Source organism: Narcine bancroftii, chromosome 3 (assembly GCF_036971445.1).
Source record: "Narcine bancroftii isolate sNarBan1 chromosome 3, sNarBan1.hap1, whole genome shotgun sequence".
Classification (NCBI taxonomy): domain Eukaryota; kingdom Metazoa; phylum Chordata; class Chondrichthyes; order Torpediniformes; family Narcinidae; genus Narcine; species Narcine bancroftii.
This window is the reverse complement of record NC_091471.1, coordinates 54,521,210-54,544,459: the sequence shown is the minus strand read 5'-3', so window position 1 is coordinate 54,544,459 and position 23,250 is coordinate 54,521,210. Positions and strand designations below refer to the sequence as shown.

At 40.5% G+C, this 23,250-nt stretch overlaps 1 protein-coding gene across 3 annotated transcripts in view; it reads left to right on the top strand.

Annotated features, from left to right (window-relative positions):
* Positions 1 to 23,250, top strand: part of dnai1.2 (dynein, axonemal, intermediate chain 1, paralog 2) — a 238,483-nt gene that overhangs the window by 92,924 nt on the left and 122,309 nt on the right. For all 3 annotated transcript variants that reach the window (XM_069924099.1, XM_069924097.1, XM_069924098.1), the window contains one exon: positions 14,156 to 14,403. In XM_069924099.1, coding sequence (XP_069780200.1) covers positions 14,156 to 14,403 — 248 coding nt within the window. The remainder of the gene's footprint in view (positions 1 to 14,155; positions 14,404 to 23,250) is intronic.

Sequence of the window (23,250 nt, the reverse complement as noted above, 5' to 3'; positions counted from 1 at the left end):
CATTCCATTAACATTTCAAAATTGATCTTTGTATTGAATAGCCTTAAGGACTAAGCAAAAACAGGCCATTTGGCTAATGAATTCAAATAGATAAAGAATTTTTTTTCCATCTCTGTCCTGAATGACACTTTCAAAATACCCTGCCAAGCTTGGTAAGAATTTGCATATTTCAATGAAATCACTTCTCATTCTTCTAATTTCATGATCATACTTGAGGAAATATTGCAAACATATTTATTAATAAACAAAATTACTTGTTTAAAAGTGCTTCTCATAAAATTGAAAAGAACAATTCAAGTTTATGAAGTTATGGGCATGCTGATAATTAGTGATGTGTAGGCTTAACAAAAAATTAATATTTAAAGCAAAATCTGCTAAATATTTGGACAATATTGCAAGGCATTTTCTAAAGCTGCATTGATGCAACCAAGTTCAAGTCAAGCAGAATTTTGCTGGTCCTTGTTTGGAAGGCACCACATCTTGCATCAGTTTATATTCTGTGATGTTAGGCTGAAACTCTGTGAGAACACTATTGAGCAGTTTAAAATTCCACCCTAGAGTACAATCAGTATTGAGCTGTATTTGCTTCCTGTGAAAGCAAATATGCTTTTGGCGATAGAATCAAAACACCACAGAATGGAACAGTGCAGCAGGACAATTGGTTCATTCCATCTATGCCATACCTTGTATATCCAGTTAATTCCATTCACTTCACTTGCACAATAATCTGATTTATTTTTTCATTTCAAAGATACAATCCCTTATTAAATGTTATTCTTGCATTTGCTTGAAGTCTCTTCTCAATATGTTCTAGCTTGCAGATCAATTTTGTATCTCCACACACACACACACACACACACACACACACACTATTTGAATTGTGAGTACCCACACAGTAAGAAAATGGCTGCTTAAACAAAATTGGTTTTATTTTCTTAATACATAATAATACATTATTATTACTATTAACTTAATCCCCTTCTAATTTTAAGTGGATGTGTATGTAATGTTTGTGTTCAGGGAAGTTCTTTTTCACTGTCCAGTCATTCACTTTTCACTTCCCCAAGTTCACTGGTATCAGGCAATTTTCCATACTGTGCACAGAATTGAACAGTTATATTATATTCACCAAGCTCTGGTGCTTTAAATTAAGTTGTTACCATTCAAGAAGATCTTTGGACACAAACTGATCTCCTTCAATCAGCAATTGAAGTGTCTTACCAAAGAAACTTGCACCCTCTTGGTTTTTTCCAGAAGATAACCTCTTCTTCCAGGAGTTCTTCTTTTTCCCCTATTCCAGGAGAAACACAATAACCAGCCACAACTTCTGCAATTGACTACAGAGATTTAGAATTGGCTGAACTCAGAACTCAAAACCCATCTTGAAATGGGGTCTTGCAGCAAGTCTGTCAACTTGCAGCCTTCACCACAAAATGCTGCAGAATACTCACCCAAACAATGGATGTTTTCTCTCTGCAAAACCCTGTTGCCCCTCTTAGGACAACAAACCAGTCAAAGTAGCAGCAAAAGATTTCTCATTTCTTGAACCTGGACACTGTTCAAACATGCTGGACCATTAACACCTACTTGTGAAAGCACTTCTCATTGACTCTGCAAAGCTAATTGTAGATACATACAAAGTCTACCCTTGCATAGCTCTTGCATAACAAATGAGGTGTTTGTTTGTGAAATGTGACCTAAAAAATAAACCTCACAATCTTACCCTTTTAAGATGTATTTTATCCTAATTTTATTAACTTATTCCGTAACAGTGGATTAAGAGTTATTTAACAGATAGAAAACAAAAGATAGAAATACCAGGTCCTTCTAATGTGGGAAGACTGTGATCAGAGAAATTTCACAGATATATTATACCCTTGGGGCATAACTATTTACAATCTGTTTCATTTTATTGCTTTAGAGAGCAAAATTTATGGATGAGACAAGAGTAAGTCAGATTGTTGTTATGATGAGGAAGCAAAGAAGCTTCAACAGGATATAGACAAGCTAAGTGAGTGGGAAACCAGTTGGCAATGGAATACAATGTGGGAAATATCCAGTTAGATGTCACTATCTAAAAGATTCTGGGTATTCTGGTACACAAACCACTAACAGTTGACGAAAAGATGCAGCAGGATGGTTTGCTGGCTGTAATTAACTGCAGGAGGATTTGAGTTCTAGAATAAAGAAGCCCGAATGCAATTATTTAAGGTTTTGGTAAGGACACACCAGGAGTGTGGTGAACAATTGTAGTCTCCTTACTGAAAAGAAGAATGATTTGCCATAGAGGGTGCAGTAAAGTTTACAAGTTTCCAGGGAGGCAGATTTTTCCTGTGAGAAGAGATTGAATCAACCAGAAAAATATTCTGTAGAGTTTAGAGGAATGAGAGGTGACTTCACTGAAACTCAAAATTTTGGAGGGGTTCCCTGGCTGAGGAGTTTAGAACAGAGGCTCATTGTTTCAAAATAAGGGGTTAGGTTATTTAGAACTAAAGCAAGGAAACTCAGAAGTTGAGGTTTTGCAATTCTCTTCCCTGGAGGCTTTTTCAATCATTGCATTCAAAATAGATAAATATATTTCTGGATAATAAGAACATAAAGAGGTTTGGGGAGAGGCAGGTATACTGAAGCAGGTTAACATAAATTGATGTAAGTATAAGGAGCTGAGTGACCACCTGGCTTTTACGTTATTTTGTTCAGTTGATTGTCATATGTGCAGAGATACAGTGAAAAGCTCAATTTTGAATGGTATCCAGGTAGCTTGCAAAAAGTTTGCCTCCCTGGTATCATTTTGAATTTAAAAATTCACAGAAAACCATAAGCAAACAATAGGTAATGAAAATAATCATAACAGTGTTCAAACTGGGTTTCTGACATTTTAACAAACAGGCAAATCAGAATTGTACACCCAGTAACAGTGGTAAGAGTAGCTGCCATAACAGTCCTGCATCTGGTATCCTCAGAGTAGACATTGTTCTCCCCATTTGTACCAGCCTCCACTGCCACAGCTGATCCTCTCACTCTCCCAATAATCTCCACTTCTCCTGTGGTCCATGCAATTGAACCCCCCACCTCATCGAAGCCGTAATGTCCTTCCAACTATTCTTTTTTTTAAAAGTTTATTTAAAATTTACAAAATACAAGCATAAAATACACAAATAAAAAAACCCTTCTAAATTACTCCCCTATTCCCTCCTCCCCCGCACCCTCCAACCCACTATCCCACCCCTTACTATCCCTCCCCCCCTTTGTGAATGTGTAACATACACAAAGAAAAGTATTAAAACAAACAAATAAGTGGGTTAAGTTACAATACATCATTTCAACAATTGAAACAAAAATATTTTTTAAATATTTACACGTCTAAATTCATACATTTCAAATATGGAGTCCACATTTTTTCAAAAAAAGAATAATTATTTCTCAAATTATATGTAATTTTCTCTAAGCATAAACATGAATGAATTTCATTATGCCACCTCTGTATACTCAACTCTGCATCATTTTTGCAAGTTACCGCTATATACTTTCTAGCTACTGCTAAACTCAACTGAATAAATGCAATCCAATATTTATCCAAACGTGTTGTTAATGGATTCATATATCCCAATTGAAGTGCCAGTTGATGAAGTAGACAAAGACGATGTGGTCAAACAATAATCATGGCTTTTATTAGCAGAAACTCATGGTACAATAATGAAAGACAATAGATGCATATACAGTTATATCCAAGAGGAGTGTCCTTAACCGTAGAGATAATGCACAGCCAATGTTAGTACAGCAAGGCCCACCAGAGGGGGGAGGCAGGCAGCTTGGCAGACATTCACCACATCAATAACACAACCATGGATCCACATGCAAATCTATTTGAAAAAAATCTCGCAAAAATTTTATAATCTTTTCCCAAAAAGGTTTAACCTTTGTACAATTCCACACAGAATGAACAAAGGTACCTATCTGATCTCCAACCGAAAACACAGATCACAATCTCTAAAACCATACCACTTTAACTTTTAAGGAGTTAAATATAACTGATGTAAAAATTATAATTTACTTAACAATAACACACATTAACTAATTTTGTAATACTATGCAAACATAAGTCAGACCATTCTTCCTCAGAAATAGATACTTTATCTCTTATTCTCAAAACACCTACCTTCTTCATTTTTTATTGTAACATCAAATACATTTCAGAAACAAACCCTTTCTTTTCCTTATCCATAAGCAATATTTTGAACTTCGATTGTATTGGTAATATCATTTTTCGGCCGAAACTATTCATTTAAAAAAATCACGTACTTGTTAATTGGCAAACAATGTATTTTGTGATATCCCAAACTTCTCCCTAAGGCTATCAAACAAAAGAAATGAACCTGCCTCAAAACAATCTTCAATTGATACCAAGCCCTTCAAATCCCATTCCTTCAGATAAGAGTTATGCATAGAAAAAGGAATCAACCGATTTTGATATTACGAAGTTTTAATTGAAAACCTATAAGTTGGTCCATTGTTACGAGCCGAAAGGACCCCAAAACCCAGCAGCAATAGACATTCACCAAGACAAGTGGCTTTCAAAACAAAAGTTATTTTTAATCAACTTCAAACATGAAAATAGAATCAAACTTTAACTTAACTCTATTCTTATACAATACCCAAATTACCCTCTTCTAATTCTAAGTGCACGTGTATGTAATGTGTCTGTAAATTCAAGAAAAGTTCTTTGGTTCACAGTTCAATCTCACTTCTCTTTCTTCCAAGTTTTCTGGTTGCAGGCAATCACCATACTGTGCACAGAATTTAACATGTATAAAGTTCACCTGGCTTGGTGCTTGAAAGATAAATGTTTACCACTCAGAAAGGTTCTTGTAGGGATTACAGAGAGAGATATTTGTTGCTCCAGGATTTCCACAACTGAGGTACCACCACTAGTCACCTCAGGGTCTCGTTGATGAAACTTGCCCCATCAGGGTCTTCTAGATGTAACCTCTTTCTTCAAGCGACCACAGAGTTCCATTCCTTCCTCTATTAAGAGAAACATCAGACAGATAGCACTTCCAGCCATCTACTGCTCTGGAACTTGTTTTCATCAGTTTCAAATAATTTTCCCTGGATTGCACTTTTCAGTTACTTGTCAGTGTCCCACACACTGACTGACTGACTGTCTGAGCTGTAACTCAACTCTCTCTTTTCCAACTGAAACTCAAAGAGAGCATGTAACTCATGTCTTGCAAAACCCCCACTTTCTCCAGTTCTTTCTTCTGCTCCCATCTGTTGTTACCTTAGGTTCTCTTTCTTTGGCTTGGCTTCGCGGACGAAGATTTATGGAGGGGGTAAAAGTCCACGTCAGCTTAGGCAAACAATCCAGAATTGACCTTTCTGTGAAAACTTTGCAGAAAGGATACTGATAGACAGCATGACTCCAGCAAGACAATGGTCAAGTATTTTATGACATCAGTTCTATTAACACCTACTTGTGAAAGATACTTGCATTCTCTAGAGATCCTGCAATGTGAATTCTTCAGTCTTTCAAATAAGATCTGTTTTAAAATTTGAAGTATGTGACCTACTCTAAATCTTATAAATTCTCCCCAAATATTAATATTGTTACACCATTTACTCCATACTTTAAATAAATGAGATAGAACAGGTAACATATGTTTGCAAAAGCAATAAATTCCATTTATATATAAAATTATGTATTGATCTTTCTTGTATCTGACCCATTTCCACATAAGCCCACATCGGTGGTTGATCAATATCAAACAGTTCACTAATAAATTAATAAATACTGATAATAATTTTGAAAATGTGGTAATTGAAGGCCTCCCAAATCATATGACCATGTCAACTTTTGCATCAATGCTCAAGATAATTTACCTTTCCATAAAAAAGAACATATCACTTTATTTAATTCTTTTCAAAATTTCCCCGGAACTGGACACGGAATTAATTGAAACAAGGGTTTAAAACAGGAGAGTTTCCCCACTCTCGTCACTTGCAGCTTTTAGGCAGAGATGAGGTGATGCTGCCATCAGAGGAAGGTAGGAAGCCTGGTTTTACTGTGGCTGCTTTTTCTGGGGTGGTTCTTTGAGTTGTTGGGGTGAAAGGAATCCGGTGTTTGTGGAAGCCCCTGTTTGTGGGTAGTTTGCAAACTGGTGTTCCATGTGGTTCGTGGGTATTGAGCCAGAGAAATGTGTTGCTTTAATGTGTGTGGTTTACGGTGCCTGCAACTTTAGCTCTTGTCTTGGGATGATGGTTTTGGGATGTTTGTGCCGGAGGTTTGGATCTGAAGTTGTCGGACTCTGGCTTTCCCTTACTCTTAATTTAGTCTGTATGTGGTCTGAGTCCAGCGTGTTCTTTGAATGAAGTGATAGGAAAAGGTATTCGGTTCAACAGTCAATTTATTACACAGCACAAGAATAAAACTTAACAGAGCACTGGGTCAGTCGTTAGTTCATAGGTCACCTGCACAGTGAGCTATTCCCCAAGACTGACCCCTTTTGTCCAGTTGGCTCAGTTTATATAGATCAACCTTATCATACAGAACAAAAGTTGGCTTCCTTTGCTAGATCTTTTTGCATAAGGGTTATCACAAGTCATCTCCTGTTTTGCAGATATCTGGGGTGTAGCGCTCCCATCTTAATCCTCCAGGCCAGACTATCCTGTTGTTTTGATCAGAAATTAATTCATCACCAGATATTTCTAATCACCATTCTGTTCCTGTCTGGCCAATTTCTGCTGTTCTCTTTAACACCTCCTCATGCCTTAATCTTCCTCCTAGACTGGTTTTCCATTCCCTTGGTTTCTTGCAGGCCATTCTTTGTTCTGGTCTGGCCTGTGTCTCCTGTGCTACTCACCACCTCCTTCAGTTGGAGCTTTCCTCCGAAATCGTTTTATGAATTTCCTCTCCCTGTATTTGGGAGCAGACAATTTTGCTCAGCCAACTTCGCTCCATGCTGTGATTGCCACTTAATCACATTCCTCTTTTTCCCTGAATTATTTCAGGAATTATCAATTATCCCTGAACCATGCAGTACATATCAACTTATCACTGACCAGTGGTGTGCCTCAAGGATCTGTATTGGGCCCATTGTTGTTCGTTATATACATTAATGATCTAGATGATGGGGTGGTGAATTGGATTAGTAAATATGCAGACAATACTAAGATAGGTGGAATAGTGGATAATGAAGAAGGTTTTCAAGGATTGCAGAGGAATTTGGCCTGCTTAGAAAAGTGGGCTGAAAAATGGCAGATGGAATTTAATGCTGATAAGTGTGAGGTGCTTCATTTTGATAAGAAGAATCAGAATAGGACATACGTGGTAAATGGGAGAGCATTGAGGAATACAGAAGAGCAGAAAGATTTAGGAGTGACGGTACATCATTCCCTGAAGGTAGAAACTCACGTGAATAGGGTGGTGAAGAAGGCTTTTCATATGCTGGCCTTTATCAATCATTGCATGGAATATAGGAGTTGGGAGGTGATGTTGAGATTGTATAAGACGTTGGTGCGGCCTAATTTGGAGTTCTGTGTGCAGTTCTGGTCGCCTAATTATAGGAAGGATATAAACAGAGTGGAGAGAGTGCAGAGAAGGTTTACCAGAATGTTACCTGGGCTTAAGCATCTAGAGTATAGGGAGAGATTGGACAGATTAGGTCTTTATTCTTTGGAGCGTAGAAGGTTGAGAGGGGATTTGATAGAAGTATTTAAGATTATGAAAGGGATAGACAGAATGGATATGGATAGACTATTTCCGTTAAGAGGAGGAAAGATTAAAACAAGAGGACATGAGTTAAGAATTAAGGGGCAGAGGTTTAGAGGTAACATGAGGGGGAACTTCTTTACTCAGAGAGTGGTAGCCGTGTGGAATGAGCTTCCGGGAGAAATAGTGACGGCGGAGTCAATTGTATTATTTAAGAAAAGGTTGGACAGGTATATTGATGAGAAGAAGATGGAGGGTTATGGGCATTGTGCAGGGAGGTGGGACTAGAAAGGGGTGTTTGGTTCGGTGCGGACTAGAAGGGCCTAATGGCCTGTTTCCGTGCTGTAATTGTTATGTTATGTTATAAATACTGAATACGTGGATATATATTCATTTTAATACAATTTACCCGACCAACCAATGTCAATGGTAGATCCTTCCATCGATTTAAGTCAGACTTAAGCTTGTTTAACCAAGGTAAATAATTTAAACTGTACAAATTTTTAAAGTCCTTATCAATAATTACACCTAAATATTTAATCTTCTCTAACTATTTAAATTTAGTAATTTGCAATCAATCTGATTAATCCTCATCAGATATAGGTAATATCTCACTTTTATCACAATTTACTTTATACCCTGACTTTGATCCATAAAATTTTAACAAATCTTGTAAAGGTTGTAATGAATTCTTAGGTTTAGATAAATATATCAACAAACATCATATGCAAATAAATTATTTTTATACTCTCGCTGCCCAATCGTAATATCTTGAATATTTATATTTTGTCCAATTGCCTGGGGTAAAGGTTCTATAACTAATGCAAATAAGGCTGGCAATAATGGACAGCCCTGTCTAGTTGATCTATACAAAGTAAATACTTGAGAAATCTGACCATTTGTCACCACCTGTGCGGAAGGATTCGTATATAGTGTCTTAACCCAGCTAATAAAAGACGGTCCAAATTTAAATCTCTCCAACATTTTAAATAAGAATTTCCACTCAACTCGATCAAAGGCTTTCTCAGTGTCTAATGCTAATATCATTGGTTGATTAAGTTGCCTTCTTGATGCATTAATTATTGTAAAATAATTTAGTAATATTATCAGCTGAATATCTATTTTTAATAAACCTTTCTTGATCCACATGCACCAATTTTGGTAAAAAAATTAGCCAATCTATTTGCTAAAACTTTTGCTACAATCTTATAGTCTACATTCAATAAAGATATAGGCCTATAAGAACCAACTTTTAATGGGTCTCTATCTTTCTTTAGTATAACTGTTATCAATGCTCTCAAAAATTATTCAAGAAACAACCCAGTATCTGTACCTGCTTCAAAACATCCATGTACACTAGAAACAACAAATCATGAAATTCTTTATAAAATTCTACTGTAAATCAATCCTCACCAGGTGATTTACCAATTGGCATAGATTGTAATGCCTCTTTTAATTCAAAATCTGTAAATGAAATATCTAACAATTTTACATCTTCTTCCTCCAAAGAAGATAAATTCAACATAGACAAAAAAGTATCAATCTGTTCAGTATCCACATTACCTTCAGATGAATACAAATCTTGATAAAAGGCACAGAATTCTTCATTAATCTCCTGTGGTTTATTAGTGACACCTGAATTTCCATGTTTTCCATTAATTGTTCTAGAAGTTTGTTCGGTTTTCAACTGCAATGCCAATACTTTATGTGCTCTTTCCCCTAATTCATGATACCGGTGTTTATAATGAAGTTTCAAATTAGATAACTGTATCTTATTATCCTACGTTGCATTTTCCTGAAACTTGTTCTCTAAATCTGCAATCTCTTTAACTCCAAAAGTTCCACTGTGTATTGCTTTTTCACTTTAGCTGTATAACTGATAATTTGACCTCACATATATGCTTCCAAAGCATCCCACAACGTAAATTTACTTTGTACTGATCCTTCATTTATCTCCAGAAAAAGTTTAATCTGAATTCTTAAAAACAAAACAAATTCAGGTTTTCTAAGTAACATCTCATTAAATCTCCATTGATAAGTTCTTTCAACTTTCTCAACAATCTCACAAGAAATCAACAATAAAGAATGATCTGACAATATTCTACTTTTATATTCTGCATAATCAACCCTTCTCTATCGATGAGCTGAAACCAGGAAAAGATCTATTCTAGAAAATGAATCATGATGAACAGAATAAAATGAATAATCCTTCTGGGTCAGATGAATATGTCACCATATATCAACCAAATTTAATTCCTTCATCATTTCTACCATCCTTTTAGCCATCTTAGTTTTCTTAACAATTTTTGGAGATTTATCCAGCAGTGGATCCAATCAGCAGTTAAAGTCTCCTCCTGCCATTATATTCTCATTTGATTGGTTCAATTTTTTTTAAAAGCATCAGTTACAAATTGTACATCATCTTCATTCAATGCATACAAATTCAGTAAAGTTCAAGTTTCAGAAAACAATTTACAATTCACCTTCAAAATTCTTCCAGCATTGTCAAAAACAGATTCCAAAATAAAAGGTGCCCTCTTATGTACCAAAATCGTCACTCCCCTGGCCTTAGAATTTAAAGAAGATGCCAAAACATGTCCAATCCAGTCTCTCTTCAATTTCAAATGTTCTTTTTCTGTCAAATGCGTCTCTTGTAGAAAAGCAATATCCACCTTCATCGTCGTAATATAATCCAAGACTCTCTTCCTCTTTATCGGATGATTCAATTTACTCATTTTATCTTAACAAATAACTTTTAACACAACCAACCCACAAACACATGAAAGCTTCAGTAAAAATACCTCCCCCCCTGCCCTTTAACCTTAATCTAAATAAAGTACAAATAATCCATTAAGATAAAACAACAAAGCCAAAGAAAAAGAGGAGAAAAGGGAGGAAAAAAAGACCACTCCCCCTCTTTCCCCCTCTTCGAACCCCTCTAAAAAAGTGGTATACCCCTCTACTGACCGGGTGTGGCAGATGACTTCAGAAGCTGAGGTGCCATCTATCTAGCTGATAGTCATGTATCTCAATATTTCACCTAAATAACAATATTAATTCAACCCACTACCCCCACAACTCCACCAGATTGATCCTGAACACCAATTGCAACAGTAGATAGATCTACTTCTCCTTTCCGGATCGAATGTTGATCTCGACTATTTCTCTTGCTACTCCCATTCCCATTTCCATTACGTTTCAAAGAACCATTTGGTTTTGATTGTTTCTGTAACTCAAAACTATGAGAATAATTTGGCAAAGAATTAGCGAAAGACAAAGCTTCAGCCTCATCATCAAAAAACTTAGCCTGAAAATCTCCGTAAAACACCTTCAACACAGCAGGGTACCTAAAAGCAAACCGATAACTCTTCTTCCATAACACAGCCCTTGCTGAGTTAAACTCCTTCTGACGTCAAATCACATCTTGACTTAAATCTGCATTAAAAAACCCTACGTCCCTGGATCATCATAGGGGCCTTGATTCTGCCGAGCTTTCTGTACTGCCAATCGTAAAATTAACTCACAACCTTGATATCTTAAACAACAAATAAGGACTGCCCATGTGGATTGATCAGGGAAAGGTTTTTTTCATTCATGCTCTATATGCTCTATCCAGTTCCAAACCTTCTGGAAAAGCATCTTTTCCCAACATTTCAGGAATCCATTTCCGAAAAAAAAACTTAACCGGATCCATTCCTTCAAAATCTTCTGGCAAACCCACTATTTTAACATTATTACGTCTACTTTGGTTTTCCAACGAGTCAATCTTCTGCAAAAATTCACACTTCTGAGCATTTCAATCTGTTAAACAGTGTTCCAAATAGTTTATTCATTTAGTATATTGATCAAGAGTATCGGTACAATCACGAAATGCTCGCTTGATATCCTTAAATTCCCCCTGGACCACATCCACTTCTCTTAAACATTTAACCACATCTTGCTTAATTGATGCCACTTCACCTCTTAATTCAGTAAGTTGAAGCTTACTTTCTTTAAAACCTTGAGTAACTTAAACATCGCACAAACTCCTCTGAAACAGACAATGTAGTATCTTCTTCCACTTGTTTTAAAAGTTTGTAAAGTTGGAGATTTACTTCTGGAAGTTTTTACAAGTTTTTGAAACATTTGAGGCCTACTTTTAATAAGTCTGGCAGCTTTCAATATCAGTTCCAGATCTTCTATCTCCTCTTCTTCCCCTTCCTCAGTTGGTAAGGCAGATGCTGCTGCCCGGGCCTCCCAACTCCGGGTCAACATCCCTTCCCACACTGGCCCGACATGTTCCGGCCATCGGGAGAGGGACAGCCCTGTCGTTGGGACCCGTTCTGCCATTGTGCACATGCACGAATGTTCACGCATGCCCAGAGCCGACTGGACCCTGCGATGGAGGCCCAACATTTCCACCATTGGGCTCAGTGCGTCGGCAACTAGTCCGACGTGCTTGCGACCTCGATCGGGTGTCGTGCCCAGGAGTGTGCTCTGAATCGCGAGCACGACTCTCCTCAGACAGACGGCCAGCAGTGGCGCCATCTTGCGTCGAGGGTGCTGGAGTTAAAGTTATCTTTGCCTGGCTGGTCTTTGGAATCTTCAGCTGTTCAAAAATCGATCACTGGGGATCCTTCAACGAGATAGACCTCAACTCCTCTGCACGTTCTGCTTTTTTAAAGTTTGAGTTTTAATAGCTTTCATTATGACTGTCAAAATTCTTTAAAATCTATTAAAAACACTTTTAATATTTTAACAATTTTTAAAATTCGGGTATTAATTATTCAACTGGGGAGAGGTGGAATCTCACGCCTACTCCCTACGCCATCTTGCCCTTCCAACAATTCTAACATTTTTTTATAATTTGCAGCAAACAAGAACAAAGATTGTTGCTAGTAGAGGACAGTTTGACAGTTGTAATTCTCTCTTATACTTGTTTTCCATTTTTTTATTGACACAACAAAAAGATCATGCCAAACTTTTTCTTTAAAATTTGACAGAATTTTATATGAAATTAGAATACAAATGGTTCAAAGGAAAGAAGCAAAAAGTAATAATTGAAATGTCTTTTTTGATTGCTGGAAGGCTATTTCCATACAGTTTCGCATTTTTTAACCAAACATGGATTTAGTCACAAAAAATTATTTACAAGAAGTAATCTGTTCAAAGTCTCTTCTCACCCTTATTGTCATATCCATACATTTCCATCACTGTGTATTTTTACATTCATTTTATATTTAACGGCATTGCAACCACTGTGGCAACTTGGTGTTACTTTACCCCCCCCCCCCCACCTTTCCCTTTGTCTCAGTCCTTCAATGCCTGGTAACAGTGCTCTGGACTGTGGTCCTTCCCCCAGAGCACCCTTGCATTAACTGTGTCAAGCCTCAGTGAGCCCTTCAGAATGTACTCCTGCAACCTGGAAAGTGTCAGTTGGCAGCATTCCCTCACCAACATCCCTCGGTCGTTCATCCAGTTGCTGATCTTCCAGCAGTTTCAGATTTCTGTCTCTGCCAGCATCCCTGGGAACAGCTTGTAAATCAGAGTCCTCTGTCATGCTAGTGCTGGGAATGAATCTGCTGCATGCTGCAGAACACATTTTCTTAGAAGTCATATCGTAGCTTATGCAGAATATACAGTCCTGATCATCACATTCCAGCTAAAATGCAATTAATTGCACTAATGAGAGTGCAAAAGCAATTTACAATGGTATTGCCGGAATTGGAACATTGTAGTCTGAAGGTTGATTGGACAGACTGGTTTTCATTGTTACAGTGAAGACAGTGGGAAATCTGGAATGTGTTGCTGTTGGCAGTTGTGGCAGTCAGGTCATTGGGTGTATTTAAGACAGAGATGGATAGGTTCTTGATTAGCCAGGGCATCAAAGGTGATGCTGAGAAGGCCAGGCAGTGGGGCTGAGTGGGAAAATGGATCAGCTCTTGATTAAATGGTGGGTCCGACTCGATGGGGTGAATACACTATTTCTGCTCCTCTGTCTTATGGACTGGTAAAACAACAGAATTTTTTGTAAATTGGTTTTACAGCTCATTTGTGAGTCAGAATCAAGGAAGTTTTAACCTTTCCTTTATTCTTTTGCCATATGTGATTGTTATTAAATATTAATGCCGAGAATTGGATACATTTAGAAAACTTATTTCTTCTCATTGGTAGACATTTAAACATTTTGATTTCATATGGAAGCCTCTGTTTATCAACATTTCAATCCTCATTATGGTGAATCTTGATGGTACCAGAGTCTCAATAGTCACTTCCATTTTAATTATTCTCATTCGATATACAGTAAATAGGGCAGTGGTTCCACCATTCACAAGAATGTTATTTTTGCTACATTTTGAATTGGCAATCCGCGGTTGAGATTTTACATCATCATGAGTAAACTCTTTATTTTGCTCCTGCTTCTTTGGTTAATAAAATATTCATTATCTTCTCTTTTTTTATCTCCAGATGATTTTATGAAGCAGAATCGTGGCGTACTTCTGGTTCACTCCTTGAAAAATCCTACATATCCTGAGTATCAATACAGCACAGAGAGCAGTGTCTTGTGCTTAGACATCCATAATGCTTATCCACATTTGATAGTTGCTGGTTTTTATGATGGCAGTGTTGCTGTCTACAATATCATGGAACGGACTGAAGGGCCAACTTACAAGAGTACAGCTAAATCTGGCAAGCACAGTGATCCAGTTTGGCAGGTGCGTATTATTGTTGGTTTATGCAATAAGATTCAAATACTGCGGCAATTAAACAATAATTGGTTCCGTTATGTTTCTATTTGTTGAATTATGTCAATTTATGTTTATTTCCCAATTTTGACCTCTTGAATTGGATTACAGTTCTCTCGGAACCATAGTTAACATTTATGGGACAAGTATTCATGCATGTAAGCGAGTATAAGACTGAAAGGCACCTAAGTGGAACGATCAGTCATGTATACAAAAAAAAATTATTTTGAGCTCTGGAGAGTTGGCTAGCATGGCAAGCTTCATCAACCTTCAAAATTGTATAATGTCAGCATGAAGAATGATACAGTTTAAAAGTAAATTTTCTTTTATATTAAGAATTGGCCATTCTATCAAACTGTATTCCTGAGTTGCAGTAAAATTCAATTTTTGTTACTGGCTTCACAACATTACTGAAATATTTTGATAAGTCATTTGCATAGAGTGTATCTAATCTTTCCAATTAATGTGAAAAGGAACCTGGTTATCATGACAGGTATTACAACTGGTTAAAAAAAATGCAAAAAGCACAAATATAGATGACAATCGGTAATGCCCAAGCATTGCAATTCAACAAAAGGGTTTTCAACATTAACACATTAAGCTACTCTACAGGAAGGATGTGCTTATGCTGCACAGAGTACAGAGGAGATACACCAGAATTTTGCTGGATTGGAGGACTTTCATTATTGGGAGAGATAGGCCAGGCTTGCTTTCCCTTGAATGAAAGGCATATATAGACGGTCAAATTTTCCCCTTGGTAGGGCTATTTGGAGCAAGAGGGTATCGTTTTTCAGTTTCCCTATAGCCGCTTTCAGGTGCTCGGATGCAGATAATGCGCCGGCAGACACGGCTGGGGGATTGCAGCTGGGACGTTCAGCTGGCCGCGGAGAAGACGCCTTTCTGTCACATGAATGTGCCGGCTGAAGGAGAGCTGCGTCCAAACGAACGCCAGCTCATGTGGACTGTGGCTGTACTCATGGATTGTTTATGGAGCATCTTGTAGCGGCACTACATGAAAATAATGGAAAAGAAATAAATTTTGTCACCCACAAAACAGTTGTAGGTTTGTTTTCTCTGCCCATTGCTCCCTATTGATGTATCCTTTGCTCTTGATCAATGATCATTTCTGACAGAATTTCTGCGGGTTTCAGTTTATCAGGTTTAAGGATGCAAAGGTTGAGAGATGATCATGTAGAACTCTCTCCAGAATGCAAAAATCAATATGAAAGATTAACTGCAACTGGGGCCGAAGTCACACGCCGGCCGCCCCAGCCCCGTAGTCTTGCACCAGGGGACTATCAGACAGCAGGAAGGGTAACTGTCGGCAACGGGAAGGGTTGCTGTCGGCAGTGGGGAGGGTAGTTGTCAGCAGTGGGGAGGATGGCTGTCAACAGCCTGTCCGCTGCTTAGCACCTGAACGATGCTAGCCGCTTTGCCTTGCTGCTTTCAGGTGCCAAGGGGGAGCGCACTGAGCCGGAGAATATACCTCCCCGAGGAGGGTTAGGTAAGTGCTCCTCGGGGCCGGGTTCTCCACTTTCAGGTGGCCTCCCAACAGCCACATTCGGGTATTTTAGGTGGCTTTTCATTTGAGTATTCTGGCCACCTGAAAGCACCTTGAGAGAAAGGAGATTTAATATGAATCTTAAAGGCAAGTTTTTATTGTGGATAATAGTTGATATCTGGAACACGTTACCAAAGAAAATGGTGGAATCAGATCCCATTTGATTTTCCTTTATTGTTATGTAATAAAAACAGTGCATTATTACACAAAATTTGCTTTCATCTGCTATAAGTGCCTCTTACATTTAGAGAAAGAGAAGCAAAAGAGAGATCCCTCAGAGTTCCTGAGTGTCTGTGGATTCACCTCTAGTGCTGCTGCAGCTTCTGCGATCACATAGAGTTCAGTCCAAGCCGTCGGCAACCCGAGCTCCAGATCCAAACTTCCGACATGATCAGGACACTTACAGTGCCCTCAGCACTCTCTCACATCAGGTTCTAATACCCATTACCCTATCGGCCAATCTTGAGCCAGTCTCCAGCAGACTCCGGCCTGTGTGGGTTTCTTCCCTCAAGTCGCCAACAGCTGCAGAACCCCTCACAAGCCATGATCACAGTCACGTGAGTCATCTCCTCTGCTTCTCCTTCTCAAACAGAGGCTGTTCTCCCCCTTTTCTGGTGCTCTGTGCCAGTCCTCTGTTTCCCTATAGTTTACAACTCCTCGTGGCTGCTGTCGATCATAGGCAACACCACATTAAGTGCAGACCCTGCGATTGCAGAATTTTTAAATAAAACCACCGTCGGCTCCATTAGCAAGCTGATTAAACCCTGTATGGAACTATTGGCGGTTGGACCCTGTGGGAATGCTGTGTCTCCACTCCCTGCTTTCCATGGGCCTACACCAAGGAAGGCGCTGCCATTACAGGAGCTCCAACAGTGCCACCATTTTCACTACTATATTTAAGCCATTTAGACAGATACTTAAGTAACTTAGGCATAGAAGGATACTGAAGACATACAGGAGACTGCAGATGCTGGAATCTGAAGCTAAAAACACTCTGCTGGAGGAACTCAGAGTGGTCAAGAAGCATCAGTGGGAGAAAAATAATGGTCAATGTTTTGTGCTGGTTCCCTTCATCAAACTGGTAATTCAGAGAGAGAAACTGGTGCTGAAGACAAGGTGGGAGGAGCAGGATGGGAGCCCATGTGGGTTTGGTGGACATAGGAGAGGCAAATTGTGATGGACAGAGGCAGAAAATTGACAGATGCTAGAGGAAGAGAGAGAGGCAAGAAAAGCAAAGGAATCAGATGGAGGAAGGTGATCAGAAAGTCATACCAGATGGAGTGAAAGATTAGAAGGCAAAGGTTCCCAGTACTAGAATCTGATAAAAAAAACGTGACCATAGGTGTATAGAGAGAGAGACAAGATGGAACAACACATAAAATGTTGGTTGAACTCAGTGGGTTAGGCAGCATCTGTTGAAGGTAAGGTTTTCAGCCTCTCAACTACATTTCCCCAATCTTGTTGAAGGATTTTGTCTCCAAAATGTTGATCATTCATTTTCTCCTGCTGAATCTGTCTAGTTTATGTGAACAACTGCTTCTGTTTTGCACTTCCTGGAACAAGTTACACTTGTGTGGCATCAGCTACATTTATCAGCATCATTATTCCTTGGATGATGCTCTAATGTTGTCAGACAAATTTGACCACATTGTCCCAAAAGCAACCACCATTGTTCAATCTCTTGCCAATGTATTTTCAGTCTGTGTAGTGTCAGATTGGGAGTCCATTAATACAAATCACACACTGATATCCATCAAGGCTGCCATTCTACAATATTTATCCTTTTTCACCTACTAGTCTGACCATTAATCCCCCAGTTAGCTGAAGCCCCAATCTCCTGATCATCCGGGCACCAGTTCTCAACCCTGAGGCCCAACTTACTAATCTTCCAGGCTACGAAAAGAGATTCCAATTTGTATCCTTCCCATATCCCAAGCCTCCAGCTGCCAGACCTCTCTTTATCAGGATATGTTGTAAGTCTTCTAGACTAGTGAACTGCTTTTGGCTTACTTTTTTTTAATGTGATGAGTTGATTTAAAAATATTTTAGTCGTGGGTTCATACTTAAGTGTAGCAAGCCACGCAATGGATATAGTTGTATCTATTCCTGTTGTTTACCTCTCTACCTTGCCATTGAATTGTATGGAATCATATAACCTGTTGCAGATGTAGGAAAATTCCATGGCATGAAGAAATCTGCAAGGGAACTCAGAATGGCGAGTAAATCAGTGGGGTGGGGTGGGGGGAGCTTGAATTGCTAAAGTTTAAGATCAAAACTGATTGTAGTGAAGGGAAGAAGCCAGTATAAGGAGAGGGTGAGAGGGGTAAGACAGGATGGTAGGGAATTGGTGGCCCAGGGAGGGGTGAAGAATGACGGACATTTAGAGTGAGAGAGATGGACAATGATGCAGGGGTGCAGAGAAATAGCGAGGCCAGTTAAAGCAAGATTTGCCTGGGAGAGTGAAGTTGGAATCAATACTGGAGGATAATTGGAGGGAACAAAGACAGCATGTTGGAATAAGCAAAGGAGATAATACTGGTAATGGAGAGATGAAGGACAAAAGGGAATAGATAGAACCAGAAAGGAAAGAAGATCTGGTGAGTGAAAAGTGCAGATAGAAAGGACTGGAGGTGGATCAAAAGAGGAGGTTGCCTGACATTTAGAAAATTGATTGTTCACTCTGACAGTAGCGAAGGCCATGGATGAACAGACCTTTGTGGTGCTGGGAAGGGAACTGAAATAGTAAGTTAACAGAGCTTGGGATGAAACCACTGCAGATAAAACATGGTCTGCATAACAGTTTCAAGTCTGCACTTGGTTTCACCAACGTAGAGAGGGCCACATCAGCAGCACTAACTGCAGGAGATGACATTAGAGGAGATGCACATGAATCTTTGTTTCATCTGGAGGGGCTGTTTAGGCCTCCTGATAGTGATGAGGGAGGAGGTGTAAGAGCAATGTTGTACCACCCACAGTTATGAGGGAAAAGTGCCAGGGATGACAGAGAGATGTAAATTTAGGAGTGATTTGTCAAGAGATCATGGAGGGAGTGGTCCCCGCAGAAGGCAGGAAAAGATGGGGAGGGGTAGATATGGCTGGCAGTGGAATCTTGCTGCTGCTCACAGAAATGATGAAGGATAACATGTTGGATATGGAAGCTAGTGGGTTGAAAGGTGAGGAGCAAGGATTATCTATTTCTTCTGTAGGAAAGGAGGGAAGGAGAGAGCAGAATGAGAAAAGGAGAAAATATGAGAGAGGCCTCCATCAACTACAATAGATAAGACATATTCCCTAAAAAATGATAACATTTTGGGTGCTTTGGAATGTAACTCCCTGTCTTGAGAGCAGGTGTGGCTGAGGCAGAGAATCTGGGGGATAAGGATGGCTTCCTTTTCAAGAGATAGGGTGGTAAGGGGTGTAGATGAGGTAGATGTGGATGTCAATACATGTCAGTGAATAGTTTGTCTCCTGAGATGGAGACAGGGATGCCCAAAAAGGGGAGAGCAATGTTAGAAATGGGCCAAGCGAATTTGTGAGTTGAGTAGAAATTGGTAGCAAAGATTCTACGGTATGGTGCTGAGAATCCAAGGAAATAAGCTGGCTTGAGTTACTAAATCCTGACAGTCTAAATTTTTTAATTTAGACATACAGCACAGTAACAGGCCATTTCGGCCCATGAGTTTGTGCCACCCAATCTCACGCAATTAACCTACAGCCCCCAGTACATTTCGAACGGTGGGAGGAAACTGGAGCCCCCAGGGAAATCCCCCATAGACATTGGGAGAACGTACAACTTCTTACAGAGAGCATGAGATTTGAACCCCAGACCTGATCGCTGGCACTGTAAAGGCATTCTGCTAATCGCTACACCAACCGTGCTGCCCTTTATGAGTGTTACGTGCCAACAGATACTGACTTTCAAGTAAACTTTCAAGCATAGTTAAAGATTTAGCCATTGAATTCTATGCCAAAGTTTCAAAAACTCTATGATAAAATTAATTATTAATGTTCATAAATTAATGTTTCAAAAGACTAAATCAGTTGGATAAATGATCATCAGAGAAATAAGCCAATTTTTATTTCCATTCTTATTTTGGTCATTTCTGATAAATGAAAGAAACTGTGAAATCATACAGAGCAGTTATCTTTTCAACAAATTAAATGCAACACCTCCAAAAAATCAATCTTCACAATTTGTGTTGGAGCTGACCAGTTCAGATGAAAGGACAACACTGTAACAATTAAATCAGTTTTATTCTTTCCACATATTCTGTCTGGGTATTTTCTCCATTTCCTTTTATTTCCAATATCCAGCAGCTGCCATGTTTGATATTCCTCAATTCCAGAACATTTATTTTCACCTCCCTCTATCTTCATTCATCTCTGTGACAGAATGATGTTATTATTCATCTTTAGGTTATATTTTATATATTTCATAGTAACATTACTGGGTGGGTTTGGACAGAGAAAGACATGCATTGCAACATTTTAAAGTGGATCCCAAGGTGCCTTCGAGTGGGAGATGAAGAAACTTATCATTGCCCAGTTGAAAGCTATGAACAGAGTCATGAATTTAAAGTCGATTGTTCAATTGGAAGCCTGTTTGTTCAAAGGGACAGCTTGACCGCTACTTCATAGGGTGTAAGCAGTTTGATTGTTCTTCATTGAAACCTGGAACAATTAAGTTTCCTCAAAAAGCCATCTGGTCAAACAGAGGACCATTTGTTTGTTGACTCATCTTTCTGAAGAAACGAAACTTCAAACAGAGAAAACAATGATGAAATGTCATGTGATAAAGACACTTCAAGAGATCTTTAATATAACGAACCAGATCATATGAGGTCAGAAATGCAGTAACATTCTGTGTGAAAAGAACTGCTACTGTATTCTTCTAGTTAAGGGAGGATTGCAGAATCAAAGTGGTGTGGCGCACTGCACAGCTGAAGAAAGCACTGCCAACACGTTGAGGGTCATTAATGACTGTTTATTTTAATTTAGTTGCCCCCTTTAATGGCAGCGCTGGCTTAGTCACCACGTGCGTGGTGACATCATAATCGTTGCCCGAGGCACATGCTGAGAGGTAGGTTTGAGTCAGGAAGAACCCCTGACAGCGCCATCTTCCCATGGCTGCCCCGCCACGCGGCATTACACACAGGTCCAGTTCACCATGAGGGAGGGCGCTGCCACACAACCCCCCCCCCCCCCCAGGACCGGCTACGAGTCCTGCCGCTTTGGCGGGCGGCTTCGGCTCTTGGGCACGGCCGTCTGTACTGGCTGTGATAAGTCCAAATGGGCCGCCTTCAAGTGGTCCACTGTAAAAAGTTCCTCCACCCCCCCCCCCACCCCCCAACATCCAGAGTGAAACTTCCGCCGGATTGCTGGAGGACTTTATACGGATCTTTGTACGGGCTCTGTAATTGTGCTCTCTGCAGTCCTCTCCGGACGAACACAACCTGTGCTGAGTCCAGTTCCTTGGGGCGGTGGGATGGCCATGTGCTGTGGCGTGATTGGGGTGGAGGGGCCTGTGAGGCCAGTTTCCTGCAGAGATCCGCCAGTAGGTTTGTGTCCCCGGGTGCTTTGTCGGCTTCTGAGCCAAAGAACTCGCCAGGCAGGGAAAGTAGCGTGTCGTAACCCAGTTCCACCGACGAGGCTTGCAGGTCCTCCTTGGGTGCCGTCCTGATCCCAAGGAGGACCCAAAGCAGACTTTAGGTACTGGTGAAACCTCTCCACCAAACTGTTGGATTGTGGGTGGTAGGCCATGGAGTGGTGGAGTTTAACTCCCAAGAGCCTCATCAGCTGGGCCCATAGCATGGAGGTAAACTGGGCGCCCCTGTTGCTGGTGATGTGTGCTGGCACGCCGAAATGGGCAATCCATCTGTCTTCACCGAGGGATGAATGAGGCCGTGGACTAAAGACTCTCGCCCTCCACTGCGGCGGTACTACTGGGTGCGGTGGGCCTGTGGAGACATCGCAGAGCAGCGCATCTGGGGTGTTGGGCAACTGGATGTCATTGAGGTCAAGGCCCGAGATGGCAGTCCGGAGGGCTTGTGTCTCTGCATCGTGCTGTTGGACTTGGGCTTGCTGTGTATAGTCAAGGCTGGGGGCTAGTGATCGAACGTGCTGTATTTGAGCTCTGGCGGGTGCAGCTGTTAACTGAAAAAGGCCAGTGGGTGCCATTGTCCATTGAGCCATTGCTCCAGAACTCCCCAACCGCCGTAGCTGAGGTGTCCACCGAGAGCGCCGTGTGTGCCTCCAGGCATGGATGCACCAGCAACGTCGCACTGGTGAAGGTTTATTTTGTTGCCGTAAAAGCCTTGTCCGTCTCTTCCGACCAGGATAAGGTCTTTTCCTTCACGGTGATATGTGCGAGCAGTGTGCGCATGGTATGGGTGGCACTGGGGATGAACCAATGGTAAAAGTTCACCATCCCTACGAACTCTTGCAGGCATTTGAGGGTGGAAGGTTTGGGGAAACGTTAGACAGCTGCCACCTTCTCTGGTGCCTGAGCGGCCCCAGCTGCCAAGATAATGTGCCCCAGGAACTGCAGTGACTGCTTGCTGAACTGGCATTTGGCCATGTTGACCGTGAGGCCGAACTCCTCCAGCCGGGCAACAGGGTGCAGAGATGGGCCTTGTGTTCTTTGCGGTTGCGACTGGCAATAAGGATATTATCTAAGTAGATGAACACAAAGTTCAAATCCCTACCCACTGTGTCCATGAGGCGCTGGAACGTCTGGGCCACATTATTAACCCGAAAGGCATCTGGAGGAACTCAAAAAGGCCGAACGGGATAATAATCGCAGTCTTTCCCACATCATTGGGGTGCACTGGGATCTGGTGATATCCCCGCTCTAGGCGGACCTTGGAAAAGGCCTGCATGCTGTGGAGGTTGGCCAAGAAATCTTGTATGTGGGGGACTGGGTACCTGTTGGAGGTTGTGGCATTGTTCAGCCGTCGGTAGTCTCCGCAGGGTTTCCATCCCCCAGACGACTTGGGGACCATGTGGAGCGGTGATGCCTAAGCATTGTCTGAATGCCGGACGATCCCCAACGCTTGGAGCCTTGAAAACTCCTCCTTTGCTTGCTGAGTTTTTAGGGCGGCAGCCGTCTAGGCTTAGCTTGCAATGGGGGGCTTTGCGAGGCGATGTGGTGGAAATCTCTGTATTGGAGAAAGCGTTATTAAAGCGTGGCTCTAAGATGGCGGGGAATTCGTGGAGTTTATTAGCGTTCTCATCCCTGGTGATGGCCACGGCTGCGA